This window comes from Tetrao urogallus (genome assembly GCF_951394365.1).
Source record: "Tetrao urogallus genome assembly, chromosome: 1".
NCBI lineage: Eukaryota > Metazoa > Chordata > Aves > Galliformes > Phasianidae > Tetrao > Tetrao urogallus.
In genome coordinates, this window is record NC_136813.1 from 134,696,279 (window position 1) to 134,716,275 (window position 19,997).

The 19,997-nt window shown below is 41.5% G+C and overlaps 1 protein-coding gene across 1 annotated transcript in view; it reads right to left on the reverse strand.

Moving 5' to 3' along the window:
* The window catches only part of TMTC1 (transmembrane O-mannosyltransferase targeting cadherins 1), a gene marked incomplete at both ends in the record, with an annotated part of 147,349 nt that overhangs the window by 60,204 nt on the left and 67,148 nt on the right, over positions 1-19,997 (reverse strand). The window contains one exon of the mRNA XM_079549549.1: positions 13,833-14,022. Within this exon, the coding sequence (XP_079405675.1) occupies positions 13,833-14,022 (190 nt within the window). The remainder of the gene's footprint in view (positions 1-13,832; positions 14,023-19,997) is intronic.

Sequence of the window (19,997 nt, forward strand, 5' to 3'; positions counted from 1 at the left end):
CATTTGTATGTAAATACACAAGTGCACAGACTGCCTGTGTGCAATCCTAAGTGTCTGTAAGGGAGGAGAAGCTGTTCAATCAGCTACATTTTGTGTGAATAAATTCGCCCCAAATGGCATATTAATGTAGCCATTTTATCTCTTTCAAGACGATGCCTAAACTTGAAATGATACTGTCTCTCACAAGGTCTCTATACTCACCCAGAGATGGAAATTTGAGATGTACTTATACTATATATATATACTATATCTTTCACTTGAGCTGAGTTAACATCCTTCACTGAGTTCATTTTAATGTTCCTCTTTGAGGAGAAATCCAATTGCCACATGCAGTTTGGAACAACTGTGATTCACAGGGCTGACACAAAAATCTCAGGGTGCTGAAACCCACAGCATTCCCACTACCAAGAGAACAAAGCCTCTTTCGGCAAGTTTAGCTCTACCATTAGCTGCACCCCAAGCTATCAACTCATTTCACACTTTCTGCTGGTGATGTCAAGGGATAAAATCAAGCTAAAAGAAGCGCAGTATTAGGTCTGTAAAACCACCCAGCCAAAAATTCATGCTTTCCTACCCTGCCATACCACTGTGTCATCAGCTGCAGCAGCGCTGTTCTGCATCCATTCAAAAAAAGTCAAAGTTTGTCACATTTGGAAACAGATGCAAGCAGAATAGCTTAATGGTTGCAGTACTATCTAATTGTTTTGGGCAATTTCTCAACTTTGCAGAGCAAATTGAATTCCAAAGCTTTAGCTGTGGGAACCTAAATCCAGATATGTCGAATGAGATTTTCTAATAGAGGAGGCAAGCCCAGTCAGCAATGTGGGGCCACACAGTACAACCTCTTGCTGCTGCACAACCACAGACTGTGATGCTAGTTACTGCAGGCTTAATTGATGGCTGAAATTCAGAAACCTCAGTATTAAAATGCTATCCTGTGGAAAAGACTATGAACATTCTCTACAGGTACAAAACATTATGTTATATGTTAAAAGGCTAACCTGGCACACAGACACATAGTAACCTATTACAGCTACAGGATTGAACCATGATGCGTACTAAGTATGTTTATGAGGACAGGATCTATCTTTTCTACCTTTGGACACCTAAAGGTTAGCCATTCAGGCTTGACTTAATATCTAATCCACCCCGTTAGTCAGTGGGAGGCAAAAAGCTCACATGGCAAATGACTAAGCATCCTAAAGTACTACAATGGTGTGACATAATACTCTGTAGGGTGTTCTTTTATCCAGGTGCTGAGGAATTGGTTTTAGGTGGGTCAGATTACATCTACTCAGTGTGCAACACTATCCAGGCTGCCCAAATGTGGACCAGAGTGGTATCTCAGCTTTCACACAAGCACAAATGACAAGCAGCACTCTCGTATCTTCTTAGACACACCAACACTGTGTTACTTCTCACAACCACTAAACAATATTTTTTTTCACACAGATTCTACTTACCAGTTTGTATCACCAACATGTTTGGTTTATGCCCTTTGAGGAACACATACAACCACATAAGCATTAATAGTAACTGAGACCATTTAGAAGGAGAAAAGAAAAAATGCTTAGATGGACTTTCATCTAGATAAATCTGCCCAGATATGTTACGGATGCCCCCTCCCTGGAAGCATTCAAGGCCAGGCTGGACAGTGATTTGAGCAACCTGGTCTGGAGGAAGGTGTCCCTGACTGTATAACGGGGGTTGAAACTGGATGACCTTAAAGGTCCCTTCCAACCCAAGTCATTCTATAATTCTATGATAAAAATTAATCCTGAATGTCACAGAGAGAAAACAAAGTTGAAAAAATGTTTTAGGAAAAATAAAAACACCTTTTGAATACAAGTTTTCAACCAGCACCAGTTTCTATAAAGGCTTCCACAGTTCTACACACTGAGCATTTGCCACAAAAACGAAGGGGACCAACAGACTCTCCCACTCAGTACTGGTATCCTACTGAGCAGAGCGTTTGGAAATCCTCAAGTTAAAAAAAGACCTGATGTTGCTTTATAAGAGAGTCTTTTATACCCTGACTGAACAGCAGGTTCAAAAAGGGCACTGACTTCCTCTGGGTCAGAGGAAACAGAAGACAGGGAGAAGAGCATAATTCAAGTCTTCAGACTTCTTCATTAATACCTGACTTAAACAGCAGCACAATTACCTGTGTCTATTGTCTACTTTTTCAGTATGTTTACAAACACAGATAGTACAGCCTTCCTGAAGTCACAGCAGAACCTGAAATATCTTATTATTACCAAAGCTGAAGCAGATACCATTCCATTAAGCTGACGAGCAGAGATGCCCAGCAATGGTCATTTAAGCTTGTAATTACAACAGAAAATTGGATAGAAAAAATAAGGGATTAAAAATTATTCTTCAACTCTACATGCAAATTATCAGTCCTTCCTCAAAACAAGCTCGGGACATGTACTTCCATTTCTCTCCTGCCTCTTACCACCACCTTCCTTTCCCATCTTGTCTGGCCTAATTATGGGGCCATTTGCTGCCATCACTACACTCTGTGAGTCTGACAACAAAGATCCACAGGCATGAGAAGCTATATTGGGCTAATGCATAGAATATTCCCTAATACACTCCTGCTTCAAAATGAACCCGCTATCAAATAGTTCCTCAGTTGTTGTTTGTTGAATCAGTAATTGGGAGAGCAACCTCTAGTTAACCTCTCTAGGAAGGACACACTGTTATCCAAGGCTGCAGTGCTGCAGATAAGCAAAGGAAACCTAATGTTGGAAAAAGACAAATAAAACCTGCACATCCAATGGGAGAAAGGAGAAAGTGTTAGCTAGACCAAAGGAGAAAATGTTACTGTGTACCTTTTCTCCCTGCACAAGTCACAGCTCTTAGACTAATGCTATTGAGGGCTGCCAGCTCAATCCCCGTGGCAGGGCTAAGAGACAGGAGCCCAGTGCTACAAGCCAGCTTCATGGAAAGGCAGAGTCCTCTGTAGTAGCACTGACTTCTGAAACAAGACATATCTGGTACCCAGCAGTGCCCTTGCTAAAGCATTTGGTTCAGGCAGAGGGTTTGTTAAGAAATGGTCCTCGAAGGCCTTTAAGTTTAAGCATGTGGGACTCAGTGTTGCTTGGCTGCGTTTCAACTTTCCCATCATAGGAATGTGAAGTCAATATTTTTACATCCTTTTAAGGAGCTGCTCTAACTGTGTGTCAAAATGGTACCCCAGCAAAAATAACAAAGAGGTCACTACATATTAGAGGCAATAAACAACATAAGTTGCCTCTGTTATTCTAAAACGAATGCACAAAACAAAATAAATGAAATCCAGTGGTTCTGTGACTTCCATTCCTGTTACATCCCTTACCATTCCTACCCCACATATCATCCCAGGTGCGCCATGCTGAAGGCTTTTGCTGCTTCTTTGCCATGCGTGGTCATGCTGATGAGCCAGTGGGTCAAACTGCTGAGCTCATCCCATAGAGCTCAGTTTAGAGTTATCTCCTCTACCTGGACACTGACTCTATGGAAAAGTGACTTGACTTTGACATGGAAAACTTACATGACTTTTCCATAACATGTAAGCACACCTGCCATGTCTCACCAGGGAGGACTGGCCATACAGAGAACCTGGGCAGAAACAGAAGGTGGGGTTGCAGGTCATCTGAAACTCATCTGTGGCCATTAATTTGGAATTTATACTGGATAAATAGTTATTTTAATGACAGCCAGATCTTATTCCCCACTTCCCTAAACAGCTTGTACTGGTGTAGAAACTTAGTGCCTACTGATGGATCAAGACATTAAGCCTAAACCAGTCCTTGCTCAAACTCAAGAACTGCCAGTTCTCCTCTTCCAGCCTTGTGAAGATTAGATGTATGGCATGTGTTCCTGCACACCTACTCACCTAGGCAGCACTGGGAAATAGAAGAAAAGGACAGAAATGTGACCATGACACGTTGAAAGGATCTTGTGTAACACAAATGATAGCATTAGAGAACTGAAGCTAATGGCAAGAAGTCTCATAGGGTACTGTTTTCTCCTTTATTCTTTTCCCTATCAAAATTTACTCAGCAGATTCCCCTTTTACTCGCCCTTCTCTAAGAGAGGCTGAAGATTTATACACAAGGAGACATGCAGGGCTGGGTGGCACAGGAATGGCAGAGACTGGTACTGTTAAGGCATTAGGAAGGGACAGCAGGAGGACCTTCAGCTGAACCCAAGCCAATAGGTGATAACCTCCACATTTTGTTAAGACAACAAAAACAACTCGTAGTGCTACATTTTTTACAATGCTTTGTCGTGGAAAAAAATAAAGAAAAAGAAAAGAATGGAAAAGAAATATCAGGACCTTTTATTTGGTTGCTGACTTACTGTATGAACACTCAGGTCATCTAAGCCACTTGTGAGACAGCCGAGCGAAACATGGGATAGCCAGCATCTTACAAGTGCCCAGAGCAATAGTAAAAGCTCTTAAAGAGGCAATTTCGTATTTCTTTTTTTCTTTAAAATGAGACATCTAGGACTAAAATTAGAGAACGCTTCATTCATTTCACAGAGAGACATCTCCTTTCTTCTTAAAAACCTTACTTTCTCTTGGAAATATTAAGCTTTTCTTCCTACCTATCACAGAGTTCCCTGGAAGGAAAAAAAATACCCTTGAATTAACCTTAAATTATTTCCTTTGTTAAAGCAGCTTTACAACAGAATAGCATTCCTTACAGCAGTTAGGTTGGTGAGGTTTCATGTCTGTAATTATGATTAGGCATTGCTTATATTGTAACCACAATCAATAAAGAAGAATTTTTAAACCTGTTACTTTTCCTACACATATTGAAGAACTGAACACCGCCGTGCCATTTCCCAAAGGGAAGAGAAAATACTATTACACTGTCTCAGACAGAATAGCAAAGAATCACTCCCAGGTCAAAAGACATCAACACAGCAATAAATCTGAAAAATTGTTTCCTTTGCAACTGGGAGGAAAAAGGAGGAAAGACTCAAGTTTACAACTGAAAGAGAGGTTCCACAGTATTACATGTAAGACATGCCTGAGCTGCAAATAAACATCTGCTGACTACTGCTAGATCACAAGCTTTTTGCAAGCCACTGCCCATGAAGTACAAGTATAGGATTTACACAGATTACTTTGATATATCTGTCTAATTCAGGAGTTTGCATAAAGCCACCTGTAAATTTTCTATCTTTCCCAATAGTAAAGTGCTGCCTGAGGTGCCAGATCCATTAAATCTGACGTCACGATGGTGAGACACGTGTTCACATCTCCAGCACCTCCAAGAGCTGAGGCACCATGGAGCAGAGCTACAAGGACAACCTCCCTCGTGTCTCAGGGAAGGTAGCAGCTGGGCAAACAACTTCACAGAATCACAGAATCACAGAATTGTAGGGGTCGGAAGGGACCTCCAGAGATCATCGAGTCCAACCCCCCTGCCAAAGCAGGTTCCCTACACCAGGTCGCACAGGTAGGCATCCAGGCAGGTCTTGAACATCTCCAGAGAAGGAGACTCCACCACCTCCCTGGGCAGCCTGTTCCAGTGCTCCGTCACCTCACTGTAAAGAAGTTCTTGCTGCAGCTTATGTCCGTTTCCCCTTGTCCTGTCTCCACTCATCACTGAAAAGAGTCCGGCCTCGCCATTCTGCCCCCCACACCTTAGATATTTATAAACCTGGATCAGTTCTGTTACACCTTGAAGTATTTCTGAAGGTGTTTATAAATGCTTGCCTGTTCGGTGACAGACAAATGGGTTTAATGGGTCCTTCTCTATGTTTACTTTGAGAATCAGACAAGTACTTCTCCACCATTAAGATATAACTGCACCATGGAGTAAGCACTTCCCATCAAAAGCATAAATCACCCTCTTCGAGTGAGCTCTGGATGGTCCACTGCAGATATGTTGTGTTTGGAACATTGGACTGTAAGTGCAAAGAAGATAGCATACAGGAAAATTAGTAGTTGCGTGGCTGTGTAAAATAGTAATAAATGCTATTACATATTTTCAAAGGCTGGTAAGGTAAGCATTCCAACAAACAAGACAAAGATTCAAAGAAACTCCAAGACTCTGTAAATCACAGATTATAATTCTTCAGATTACTCCTAAATTAGTGGGAAGTGCTTAGTGTAGACCATGCACAAACTTAATCCATTTCTTCCTTTTGGATCAGCTGCTCATGAAGCCACAAGCCGCTCCGCAATGTGATGCCTCATCAGCCTGCATCCAGCCACCAGCAGCATCTCACACGGCATGTGGTCAAGATTTGCAGACTTCTAGTCTTGCACTTTCCATGTAAATGGTATTAAAGATAAAAGGACTGTGTTAGAAGCATATCAAATTCACAGCATATTCATGAGTAATGGTAAAAAGCAAATCTAATAAGCTAATTGCATGGTGAAGCACAGGATCAGGTTGCCCAGAAATGTGGTGGATAGCCCTTCCTTGGAGATACTCAAGATCAGGCTGGATGGGGCTCAGAGCAACCTGATCTAGGTGTAGGTGTTCCTATTCATTGCTGAGGAGTTAGACTGGATGGACTTGAGGGGTCCCTTCCAACTCAAACATGATTGTATGATTCTAATCAGGATTGAACCCTAGGGATTTACTCCTTCACAGGAAGAAATCTCTGTTGATGGAAAGCCAGTAGAACCAAGCATCAGGTGCTCCCTAGTCCCACATCACTGTTGCAGACACAGAGAGATGATGGATGGCAGAGCTGAACTGTGTCCCTTGTGCCATCAGCATGGTCTCCTTTAGGACAACAGCAAAAATCAGGATGGGATGCATAGTCTATCTTCTGTGGCCAAACAGGAGAGCACTGGAGAGCTACAACTGCTTTTTGCAAAATGTTAGGTATCTGAAAATACACAGGATGGTCTGAAAAATGCAAACATTTGGTAAGGCAAATGCCCAGCTTCAAAGTTAGCCCTGGCACTGAGCTTAATTTTCTTGCTCCTACAAAAAGGGACTGTAATTTCTGTAATCACTGCAATTTATCAGGAGTTGTATTCTTTCATCTCATCAGAAAAAAACACAACCAAACAGAAAAAAAACAACAAGCATCTTCAGTAGTGCCAGCTGCTTGAATGCCAGGCTTAGCAAATCACTGTCTTCTTAAAATAGCTTGGTTTTTCTTTAGTGATCATCTAGCTCTGGTAAAATCATATGCAGTTACTACTGACTAGAATCAAGCAAATTCTATACTTCACAGGTAGTCCAAAGCCACGGAGACCTCCACTGTCATTTTGACCATTTCTGCTGACTGCCTATTAACCACCTGACATGCTGGTTCCATTTCTGTCATTCGGTGGCAGAACCAAAATGTACTCTGCAGTTCAGCAGCCACAGTACCTATGCAGGAGCTGGTGCACAAGCAAACAGAAACCAGTCAGAAACAGATCCAAAGCCTCTGGAAGCATCACTGGCTCCCTAATCATGGATTAGCTGAAGAGAAATCCTTGTCAGATATCTCAGATTATCCTGATGAGACTGGTGACTTTCAGTTTTCAGGAAGAAGCAAGTCCTGGTCTTTATCAGTACGTAAAACAAAGCCTCTTTGTCGAGAATGCTGAAAGTACCTAAAAATTCCATTTACATCAGAGGAAACTGCGGAAACTCAGCAGCTCTGGAGATCAGGCTCTCAGCTATGTAATAAAAGCAGAAGGTAGTCCTTTCCTCATCCCATAACCCACAGTAGGGCACAGAATTGTCTTCTATAGATATTTTGATATTATAGTAAAATTTTGATATAAACTATTTCCTTTTTCCCCATTCACCTCAGCTACCCATCCATTCGGATGTCTGTTTACAGTCTTTCTTTCCCAGACTGCTAAAATTCCTTGAAGAAATAAGCTCATTTTCCCAGTCCCTAATCTGTGCAGCCCCTAATTCCATTTCATGAACTGATTTGAGCAGGATACAGGAGCACACATCTTTAAAACAGAAGTGGAACATTCCAAAAGGAAATAGGAAAGTCAACAAAGTGCTCCAGGAACCAGAAAAATGTTTCTGACCTTGTGATTGTTTTTTTCTCTCCCTTTTATTCGGTGACTGCAATCTGCTTCTCTACACGGAAAAAAGAAAAAGGTAAAATTCAAACATGCACACATTGCTTGTGATATGTACAAGCATAATCACTGCAAAATAAAATGCTTGTGGTGGGTTTGCCCTTGAGAGGTAACTCTGAACAAGAAGATCGAAACAAAATCACACAATAGTTTGGCTCCATAATGTTTAACCAGATCAACTACGAGCAATGAGTGTTATTATCAGCCCCACCTATGTATTTCTTGGTACTCATTCCATTCTCTCTTTCCTTCTCAACCCTGCTATTGTGCCACTCCAGAACCTTTCAGCTCTGAGTGGGCCTTGAAATGCTAACTGAAACCAGAAGAAGAAAATGGTAGCAAACAAAAAGACCATTTCTGAAAATACGTGATCATGCTAATAAGCTGAACATGGGAGAACTAATCACCCCTACACAAAGTATCCACCTAGCGTGACAAAGCCCTGCAGGAGTTAAAAGCCCATTTGGTGAGATCCTGAGCATCTTCATGGTGAGCAAAATGAGAGCTGCCTCAGCTATGGCTGTACTTAATCAGACTGCTCCACTCCAAACCTTTCATCCCAACCATTTACCAAGAAGAAAAATCTGATAGAAAAGCTATTTTGGCAGTTCCTGCATTTGCTTTTTTAATTCAGGACAGCAATAACATACTAACAGATGAAGGTTTCTTTTGCTCAGTTTGTTGGGGAGCACCCAGGAAGGCTTCTGTGTGCCTGCAGCCCCGCAGCTGATCCTCTCACAGCATCCTGCAGAGCAGAGGCAGCGCACGAGGCATGCTGACAGCCAGCACAGGGCTCCCCGTTTCCTGCAGCTCTCGCCAAGCACAGTCTTTCTGGCTTATTACTCTCTCCCTGAAGCAAACATTAACAAGAGAAGCAGCACAGAAAAAAACCGCGCTGCTAAGGATTAAGAACATCAGTCCTGACCTTCTCTGTGTGGAAGGAATTCAAGTGGGCCCTCAGGAAAATGAAAGCAGGATTTATTTTAAATGGACCTTTTATGAAAATGACTGTGGTTTCCAACTCGTCAGATAGACTCAGTCAATAAATAGCCTTATTCACCTTGCAGTGTCTTTGAAGCAGGTATTGTTCTGGGAGTGTTGTGGAATACGAATTTTGCAAGGCGTACTTTCCAACCGTGCTGTTACTACTGCAGAATATTACAAAAGGCGATTGTTCCCCAGAAAGGTCCATAAGCTGTGATTTATTAATGAAATGCCAAATCTGGGAAACCAGGCAAAGGTCTCGGGAGTGCAGGGTAAAGTAAATAGCACGAGAGAATACACATAATGAGTGCTTGCAAAAGCAACAGAAACATGCACACGAGGAGAAGACACAAATGCATTCCCCTCCCTGATGTTATCGAATGTTGACAGCTAGGAAATATAGTCTGTGAGAGGCTCAAGAATATGCTCGGAAGATATTCATACATATAAAGCTCTGGATAAATGATAATAGGATGTCAATTATGGCAAGAATTAAAGTCATAATAATTTGGTATAAAATGCCTTGCCTTGGCTAAGGAGCACTACGCAGAGAAATGTAGAGGCAGCATTACCTTAAAACTAAAATTATCTCTGAGTAAAAAAATAATGAACTGTAGCATATAAAAGAACAGAATAATAATATATATCTCAGTTGCGTGTAATGAATATAAACCAAAAATCAGCACAACTTCCTGTGCCATACATAGCAATGTCATTACACAGCAGCAAAGCACATTCTTCAGAACAATATGTTCCTACAGGATATAGAGATTACTTTTTATTATTGATGTGAAACACAAGAAGCACTCCCTCCTAAGATATGAACAAACTGTTGCACATGACTGTTCTGCTGAACAAGGGGAAGGAGTGGTTGGCCACCATTACGTACCTAGTAGCACTGGTCTAATGCAAGATGAGGGCCAAACTGTACAAGGCAAATAAATTGCCCCAGACTGGTTGGGTACATTAGTCACTACTTTGAGTTAGTTTTTCAGATCACCTTGGTCAAAATTAGCCCATTAGACACACCCAAGTGTTCCCTCTTTCAGCCCTCCCCATGGCTGCCCCTGGTTGAGTGCTGGTACCATATAGAATGTACAATCCAATCCACTGTGTGCTCTGCACATACACTCAAAACCACAACAGGACAAACTGCATTTTAATCACACTGCTAATTAAGCAGCAACCTCAAAATGCCGTGCACAGTGGCATTTCAAACATCTGAAGGGTTTTCCTTTCATGTTCATTGACTTATTATGACATGTCAAAGAAATAATTGTCATCCCGACGATATGCCAAAAATTGTCCTCTCTAGTTCACTAGGTGCTCACCATTTCTTCCAGTATAGAAAGGCAGTGCTATGGGCCCCTGGTTATGTTAGTGGCCATTTGATGCATTCCATGGATTATTCCTTTGGCTTTGCAACCAGCTTGCTTGGCAACCAGAACCAGACAGTGGTTCAGCCATTCCAGTGACCTTAGCTGGAAAACATACTAATTAGACACAAAGCTGGAAACACACCAACTCAGCTCCTTCAGGCTGGGGCTGGCTTTGAAAATGAACAATAATCAAAATTCATCATCTTTTTTTCCCCAATTATTTCTCTGGGATTTGGGCATTTGCTGTAATGCCCCCTGCTTTGTCACACTGGAGATGACATCAGTGTCCTTTACTCACACAGGAGACTGCTGCAGTATGTCAAGGAGCAAGCCTTCCCTTTAGTGCATCAGACTTCCTAAAGATTGTCATCTGTGACAGGGACAATTACAGTAAGACATGAGCACAGCTGCGCACCTGAACACTGAAAAGCAGCATGTCTTTCTTAGGGAACTGCTCATAGGAGAGCTCTTTCCATACTCTTTGGCCAACACGCAAGAGATTAGCACTACAGACACGAAACAACTCAGTGAATGAAAGTTGTATATAAGAAATTCATAAAGAAATTTTTAAAGTGGCTTCCTCATTGTGTAAGAAGGAAATCAACAGTAAAACACATAAATACAAGGGGAAAGGTTTCTCTCTCCAAGCTGACAAACTCGATGCCTGCCTTCCATTTCTGCTTTTCCAACATAAGAACTCTATCCAATCTAGAAACAGACATATACAAAGCCAAGCACTTATGGGTGGAAATCTTGCACTATTTGTTTCCCTTTATGAGGTAAAACAACATTCACAAAGTGAAATGGAACAAGACAGCTCCATGCCTTAGATGTCCTTTATCAGCATCCCACATACATGCCAACAGGGTTATTACCCTAGTCACAAAAGTCAACAACAAATTAGCCCTGTTTAAAATTCAGTGGCAACAAAAGGCAGAAATCCAATACGTGCATTCTCTAATTACATTCCATGTAATATATTCTGACAGTCTCCTATGAGCTTGTTTTGTGGATACACACACCACCACTCGCCACTGGAAATTAATTCAGTGTTCACTCCACAGATGTCTTCAGTTCCAATAAAACCACTTCTACCATTTCCATCCTCCATGCCACAGAAAGAGTTCGTGCCAATGAGAAAAGAATATGAGGTTTTGTCCTTTCTTGCCTATTCACACCTACACACGCAAAGAAAAGATGCACAAACTATTTCCTGGCTCACTCTAAAACCATTCCTGTGAAAACTTCAAGCTGTTACTTCCAGGTTGGATTTTACAATGAAAAAGAAAAGAAAATGGCTGTTAAGACAGTTCAATGAGTCTGCCCCAGGAAGGAAGAAGGACTTCTTAAACTTTATGAAATGTGAAAAACCAACTGGCACATCTCCTGCTACCCACAAACTGCAACAGTGCAATGTAGTTTGAGGGGGGCTTGATAGAAGGACAGTCTTCTTGGGTAAGCAATGCTGTAATAAAAGCCACTCTGTTACAGCTGGAAAGAAGTTTTCTTAAGAGCCTAAATATCACGCATTGTACCCGCAGTTCATGCATCCTAAACTTCACTGCAGAAGACATTCCTGAGTGTTCCAAGCAATTTATTTCTAGGAAATGTCTCTCATCCTGCTCAGTATTTCACAGTCATTTTCACACCACCTAACCCCCTAGCTGGGTCGTTACGAGTGTAACTAAAACTAAAGTGGAAATTCAGAATTTTAGAATCTTCCTAAAAGCAGAATGCTTCAGATGCTTCTAGGGGTGGGCACAGCATGTCCCAGTTGACATCCAGGAACCGTTAATGGCTCCATGTTCACAGTAGTTTTGCTGGGAAACTGGTGAGCTGAGGCTGAAGAACTTTGTCAAGAATATGTGATTATTCTACTTGCATTAGATACAAAAGCAGACTGTTTCAGATCCAATTCATTCCACGTCTGCGGTTTTCAACAGCAAGCAGAAGAGAACCCACATCATGAATTTCAAGGTGTTCAATAAGTAGATGCCTGGAGAGTGAAATTCACTTTGCTTAAGGAAATGTTAACAGTGGTTAAAATGTTAAAATCATCCTTGCCAAAAAAAAAAAAACAACTTTTAGTTTCAAATCAAATAGTCATATTCATAAACCCATACAGAATTATTTTGCCTTTAAAAAAGGAGTAAAAATGAATAAAATCTAGACATTTAAAGCACAAAGTATTTTGAAATACTTCATTTTAGATTTTGACAAAAGACAAATAATTTAGCTACTCAAAGGATTGCCATTTTACCCACATAAATGTCTTTGGATGATTCTGAAATACTTTTTCCCAGCAAACCAGTGACATTAATCTTGCACACAGTACCAATTCCAACAACAGGTGAAGAAATAAAAAGCACCCGAAACTTCAAAGAAGTGGGATAAGTTTTTTCAGAAGTGTTCAGTGCCGGGGTAATGAGAATTTTATCATTAACTTCCCTGGAAACAGGATTAGGTCTAATACAAACACTTCTGGGTATCTCTAGCAGTGAGTAATGAAAGAAGAAGGAATACAAGATGATGTACAACCTGCAGGTAGAAAAAGTGAATACCTAACAGAGTATTTTCCAGTATTTCCCATACAGCACCTGTCAGTGTATAATCTAAATTAATGACACTGCAGTCTCAAACCATTTGGTTCATTTTGTGCTCTTATCAGGAGCACAGAGAAGACTGTTGGAGTAGACTGAAGCATATGTACGACCTGCACATCTTAGGATAATAAAGATATTAAAACTTGTTACACCTCTGCTATTTTTTTCCCAACGAAACTTCCACAACAGAACTGCTCAGGGAATAGTTAGAAACTCCCTACTACAAAGACACTCTTCTATGCCAGACCATATCTGATCTCTGGCCCTTCTCGAACCTGCTACACCCTCACTTTCATTTCTGTAATAAAATGAACAGTGGATCTGAAATGCTGGAATTCGAAGTTCGGCTTACCAACTAGATCATTTATGCTAAATAACATTTTCCAGATCATTTCAAACTTCCTATATTCTGTTACTTTGCTGATGGGGAACCTTCTCATCAAGATGTAACCAACACGTGTTCTAAAAGCACAGCTAAGCTACTGGTACAATAATAAATTTCATTTTCAAATGGCTCTGCAGATATCAGTCCCCAGTCCTGTTTGCAGCAAGTGGTAAAGAGCCTACCAACTGTGGGGCAGGCTGAAACTTCACTGGGGTTTGGATCAGTCACTGTAAGCAGGATTCTGGGCCAAGTTTTGTCCTCAAATCAAACCAATTAGAGACTGACACATTCAACTAGTCAGATTTGGTATGTTTTTCCATCTCAACCCAATTTATTTGGGAGGAAAATTGCTTAAAATTTCAGCTGAAGCTTACAGAACAAAAAGTTTTAAACAAAATGCTGAATTGCATCTCTTTCTGTGCTACCTTGAATGCAGCTAGGCAGTGAAGGCTAAGTAACACCAGCACCAGCACCAGGAAGACAGTGGCCAAGTTCCTCACATCCCAGACAGACTCGACCAGAGGGATACTGCCGACTTGCCAGTCATAGCACAGGGTAATGGGTGCCAGCAGAAGCCACGCGTTGAAGGCCAGGAGGTAAGAGTAAGTCAGAAACCTGCAAAAGAAAAAAAAGGTAATGTAATACAAGGGATGACCACCAAAACCACGAAATATTTTCCTTATACCAAAAACAGAGCTGAATTCATGCTGATTGAGACTTTGATATTTACTACTTGCTGGAACGAAGCAAATAAAACAGCTGTGCACACACAGGTAACACCATATCTCTCTGATAATAAAGACATGCTAACATAGGTGGGAGGAACTTCAACAGATGATTAAGATCAATACTGGATATTCAGCCAATCCCATGTGAGCTTATTAAGGTGAGGGACAGCCATAGAAGTGAGAAGTAGGGAGTCTTTTAAACTGTTGTAATCTTTGTTAATTGATATTCCCAATACAGAGAAAACTAACAGAGAATGGAAATAAGGAACAACACTACCCTGTGGCAAGTATGCAGGACCTTCAGAAGTCTGAACAAGAACAGCACGCGTGCAATCAGGTTAAAGAAAAAAATTAAAAAACAAAGGATAAAGCGTCCCCACTCTCCATCCTTCTGCTTGGCCACTACTTGCCCCAAAAAGTGTCTCCCTCAAACCACATCTACAGAATTTCAACTATGTACGTACGCAAAAGGCTGGAGCTTATTCCCTTAATCACAAAGTCTAGCAAGCAGAACTGCAAGAGCCTTCCTTAGTATGCAAATGAAAAAGTTCACATTGTGCAAAGCACAAAAAATAAAAAAATAAAAAAGGAAATACTGAAATTAATGAACAAACAAATAAATAAACAAATAGATCCTGCATGGGATTTCATCTGAGCCTGCTTCGGCTGTTGTTATCACACCCAGTTGCCATGGTACCTTAGCAGGTTTATTAAAATGATAACAAAGGATCCCCAAGAGATGTAGAGCCATGCAAACAGAACTGCTTCATTTGGCACTTACAAGGCCGCTTCTTTGGGGTCAAAATGCAGCCTTTCCAAAGGCATTATACTGTATTTGCTGCAGAAGGGGTAAGATAAGGAAGCAGAATGTGACTTTGGGAAATTGGGATGGAATTTCTCAGGTGGGTGCTGGGCCATGGTATGGGGATGGAACAGGCCTACATTTCTGCAGAAGAATTTTCCAACAGTTAGGATACCACTTTCCCTTCTCATCTAAGAAATGAACATGTCCAGCAGCACAGCAACCCAAAAGCAACAAGGTTTCAGTAGCTGAAATAAAGTGTAATTGTAAAAAGTGGAAAATGCTCATGCCCATTTCCACCCAGATCTTTCTAAGTTCACAGTTCTGATGGAAAATGACATATTCCTACATTTTCAAAGGTTTTCAACAGCTCAGCACATTTCTCTTCCATTCCTTCATTATCCTCCCCAAGGTAATAAACAAGGAAAAAAGCGAGACAAAATTCATTTTCTCTCTTAGCAGAAGTAGCGATTAAAAGGACGGTTTCTATTTAAGAAAGCATTCCTCAAAAAAGCAATGTAATTCTACTCAAACTCCTCTTTAAATTTTGACTGTTCGCTATTTCTAAAGAAACAAATATGTCCTTTCACTTATTTATTTCTTTTTAAGTCCCCAAACCAATCCTTTCTGGTCTGCATTACTGAGAAACCCAGCAACTCAGAACCTGATGTAGCTTAATCACACTTCGGTGCTCTCAGAGAAGTTATACATGGTGTGCCCAAACCTCTGCTTGGCTGGAAAATCCAGCAGGATTCTGCATCAACCTTAATAAAACAGTCCAGAAAAGGCTGCCAACATCTATTTACAGCTACTTAAAAGCCAAACTAAGATCCAGGGCATATCCATTTACATCTATCTGAATAATGTCACGGCATATAATATTTTTACAAGTGTGTATTTTAGGATTTTCAGAAGCACTGAGTTAGGTTTCTATTTGATGCCTATGGAGAGGCAAGTTTTTGGAGCACGTTCCTTTCATGCTCTGCATGTTAGCACTTTTCAATAATCACCATGATGGCCATGCAATTTGTTTAACAAGTCACAATACACACCAGAAATCTTCTCTTGCTTTCTCAGATCATGTTTCCATACAGTGAGGTGGACTGAACACTGGCAGAATGGCCAGATCAACAGGGTAGCGTTCAGTGGTGCAAAGTCTTGTTGTGGCCCAATAACAAGCAGAGTGCCTCAGGGGTCAATACTGGGCTCAGTCCCATTTAAATTCTTCAGTAGCTGTCTGGACAGTGGGGTAGAGTGCACTCTCAGTAAATCTGCTGATGACACAAAACTGGAGGGAGTGTCAGACTCACCCAAAAGCCACGCAGCCATCCAGAGGGACCCTGACAGTCTGGAGAGGTGGGATGACAAAAAACCTCATGAAGTTCAGCAAGAAATGCTGAGTCCTGCACGTGGGGAGGAACAGCCCCAGGCACTAGGACATGCTGGGTGCAACCCAGATGGAAAACAGCTCTGCAGAGAGGATCTGGGGGTTCAACATCAAGTTGAACAAGAACTAGCAATGTGCTTCTGCTGCTCAGAAGGCTAATGGTATTCTTGGTTGCACTAGGCAAAGTACCACCAGCAGGTCAAGAGGTGTTCCTTCTACTCAACAGCTGTGAGGCCACTTCTGGAGTATTGAGTTTGGTTATGGGTGTTCCAGTGTAAGAGAGAAGTGGACAAACTGGAAAGAGTCCAGTGGAGGGCCATGAGGATTACAAAGGGCCTGGAGCACCTCTGACATGATGGGAGCTTAAGAGCTGGGACTATTCAACCTGGAGGACAGGAGGCCCAGGAGGATCTCATCAGTGTCTATAAAGATTTGAAGGCTGAGCGCAAAAAGGACCAAGCCACGTTGTTTTCAGTAGTGCCCAGTACCAGGACAAGAGGCAGTGAGCACAAACTGGAACACTGGAGGTTCCTCCCAAATAGCAGGCAGCATTTCCGTGTTGTGTGAGTGATGGAGCACTGGTGCAGGTTGCCCAGAGAAATTGTGGAGTCTCTTCCCTGGAGATCTCCAAAGGTCACCTGGACATGAATGAGCCTAGGCAACCTGTTCCTTCTTGTCTAAGGAGTCTCGGACCATATAACCTCCAGAGGTCCCTTCCCACCTCAGCCATTCTGTGATTCCAGACAGGAAGAAGTGAGAAGGTATTTTGGACCCTTGCAAATTACAGCATTTCACATAAAGGCAGACCAGTCATTTTTCTGCATCTTCACTGATTAGACAGGAGCTGATAAATTGTTATGCAGCACAGAAGAAATAAACAGTTTTGCTGCCACAGCAAATCAAGTCATTTAGCAGATTTTAAAAGGAATTCAGGATAGCCAGATCAGTGAATGTTAAAGCATTTCTGATGGTCAAATTGCCATGGGAGATGAGAAGAAGACTCCACGACAAGCACTGACCAGCGTAGGTTTGTAACCAAATCGCTTCCCTGTGCCTGCAGTATTTTCATCCTCCTCAGAAGCCATGTGCACAGCTCACAGCTAGAGGTAGCTCCCAAAGGAGATGGACAACTGCCCTATTCCATTACAGCAATAATTAGCATCTTAAATGCACTCTGCCAACAGCAGTGAACTATTTTAAAGCCTGTGACAGTCATTACTGTCTACACACAGCCAACTGGTTCTCATCTCCAGACATTCTAGTGAGAACCCTTGGCTAGCTCTCTTGACTGCCAAGCCTCAACGCTCTCTCTGAACTTCTATGTGCCAAAAGCAGACATGGAAAGCAAGTCCCAAGAGGCTGCTGAGCGACTTTAGCATGACTTCTTAAGCTGCAAGAAAGCCTCGAGTATAAAAGTCTGGATATGCTTTCAGCTTTGGTAACCCATCCTTGAACGTGATTGATGGCTGTAGAAAATAAAGCTGTAGAAACGATCGCTATTCTAGGTACTAGAAATAGAAAAATAACAGGATGCTAATAATAGATACTGACAATTCTGCGCTGCTTTTACTTATGGATCTCTAAAGCACATGGTATTTCTCTACCTCCACTTGTCTCTCCTCTCACAAAGCTAACTAGGGAGAAATCTAAATGCAGGAGAAATGTTTGAAGAACATTCTCTCCAAAGCTGAAACTGCAAGGAGAGGGTCTGCAAATTTTGAAGACTTGAAGATTCATGGGATGATTTCAGAAGCTAATTATGTTTCTGCAACCTACCTGCGAATGGTAACAGAAGTATTTTCTTTTAATTAGTTGACTAAGTGAATTATCTTTTAAATTAATGATCTTCTCTATATTGCTTTTCATATCTCCTAGAATTCCAGGGGAGAAAATCCCTGCTATAACATCTACCTATCTATCAGCTAATCCCAGACAAGACAGAGTATTACCAGTGATTGGTAGAATCTGACTCTTAATTGTCAACCAGTTTTCCCCCAGGCTGGTTAACAGCATTTACATTACAGCAGAGTCATTTCTTATTTGCAAATTGAACACAAAAATCCAAGTTTCAGCAGGCATTCTTTTCCTTCCAGAATCTCTAGCATATACAGAAAACCACAACTTCTCCTGTAGGTAGCAGGTGTTGTCATGGCAATCCAGTGTGTTCAGCTTTAATTTTTTTATTTTAAATGTACTGTTGCATATTTTATTTAACATAAATACAGGATGACTTGTATCGAGAACCTGTAGCAGAAAACCACCATCTCAACCGATTGCTATTGCTGCAAAATGAAATTAACAGTGCTACTTAAAGCCATAAATAAGATAAAAATAGTTGAGGTATTGTCTGTTACCCTTAGCTGTAACAGAGACTAACAAGCTTGGAAAAGCTCTAGTTTCAGCTCTGTCAAAGTGGGAGACTAGTTAAATACACAAAGAGATTTATAGAAATCTGTGAGGAGCTTCATCTGCTATTTGATTTTGGAATGTTTTAAGCTTTTTTCCCCTCAGTTCCCAGGGTCTGATCTATAGATTTCCTTGCAAATCTGTGCTACATGATGACTGATCACAAGATGCAGACCATTCCCTGTCAAGGCTGCATGAGAGTGCAGATGCCAGTGACACTGTTCGCTGCAGGTGCATACAGTGGTGCAACCTACCGCCTTGCCCATTCTGGGACAAGACATCACATTCCTGATGAGCAACTGGGGTCCTCCTTACTCCCAAAGGCCCAGCAGGGTATACACTCACAAACGGAAGTTTTTACTGCACTGGTAATTTTAGCAAGGCAAAGGCAAGAGAAAATATTCTCCCAGTTGGGAACAAGAGGGACCTATCTAGAAAACAGGTGAAGAAATGCACTAAACTGGTATCTGGGAAAATGATGAGTTGTATGAAGAAGAGAGGATCTCAAACAAAAGCAGGAAGAAGATGCCTGATGTTGTTAATGATATTCTTCTAAAGAAGGCCTATGCACTGCCAGGTGCTCAGAGAAGTTTCAGCTCAAGTAAGGGTGAGAAGAATGCCTTTATTAGGGAAAAGAGCTTCTCACTTGCATTAACAGCCGAACTGACTTCCAGGCTCTTTTCATTCTCTACAGAGCCCTAAAGCAAACGTACTTGATGAGCCACTTCACATTAATGTCCTCCTAGGACACATGGCTGCAATTATAACCAGGTGGTATCATTCAGGAGTATTGTCTTAAAATTGTATGTATTTGCACTTCCCCTAGGGAGCTGCCCGTCCAATCACACTTTCCCACATGAGTTTATTTTCCTCATCTGTACATTGTTAGCCTAAACATTTTCTTTGCATAGCCTCAGAAGAAAAATATCACGCTGTGCCTATCCAGCACATCCTGTGACAGTGGAGTAAGACTACATAAACAACAGACAGACCAATTCCAATCTGACATCCAAATCCAAGCATCAGCTAGACAGAAAATACTGCTAACTGGGAAGACTGCCCGTGCATTCTCCTTTATCAAAACTCTCACATCAAGGGGAAAAGAGCTGCCAATCAGGAGAGGATGGGAGCAGCAAAGTACTGACAGACTGCTGCAGCCTGATGAACAACAAGGTAACTTCTCTGGAAGGTGGGGCAGTATGCAGCAGGGGCACATGGGGAAAGGCAGACTATATTGTTCCCAAAAGCTTCACTGCCTGAAGAGCTC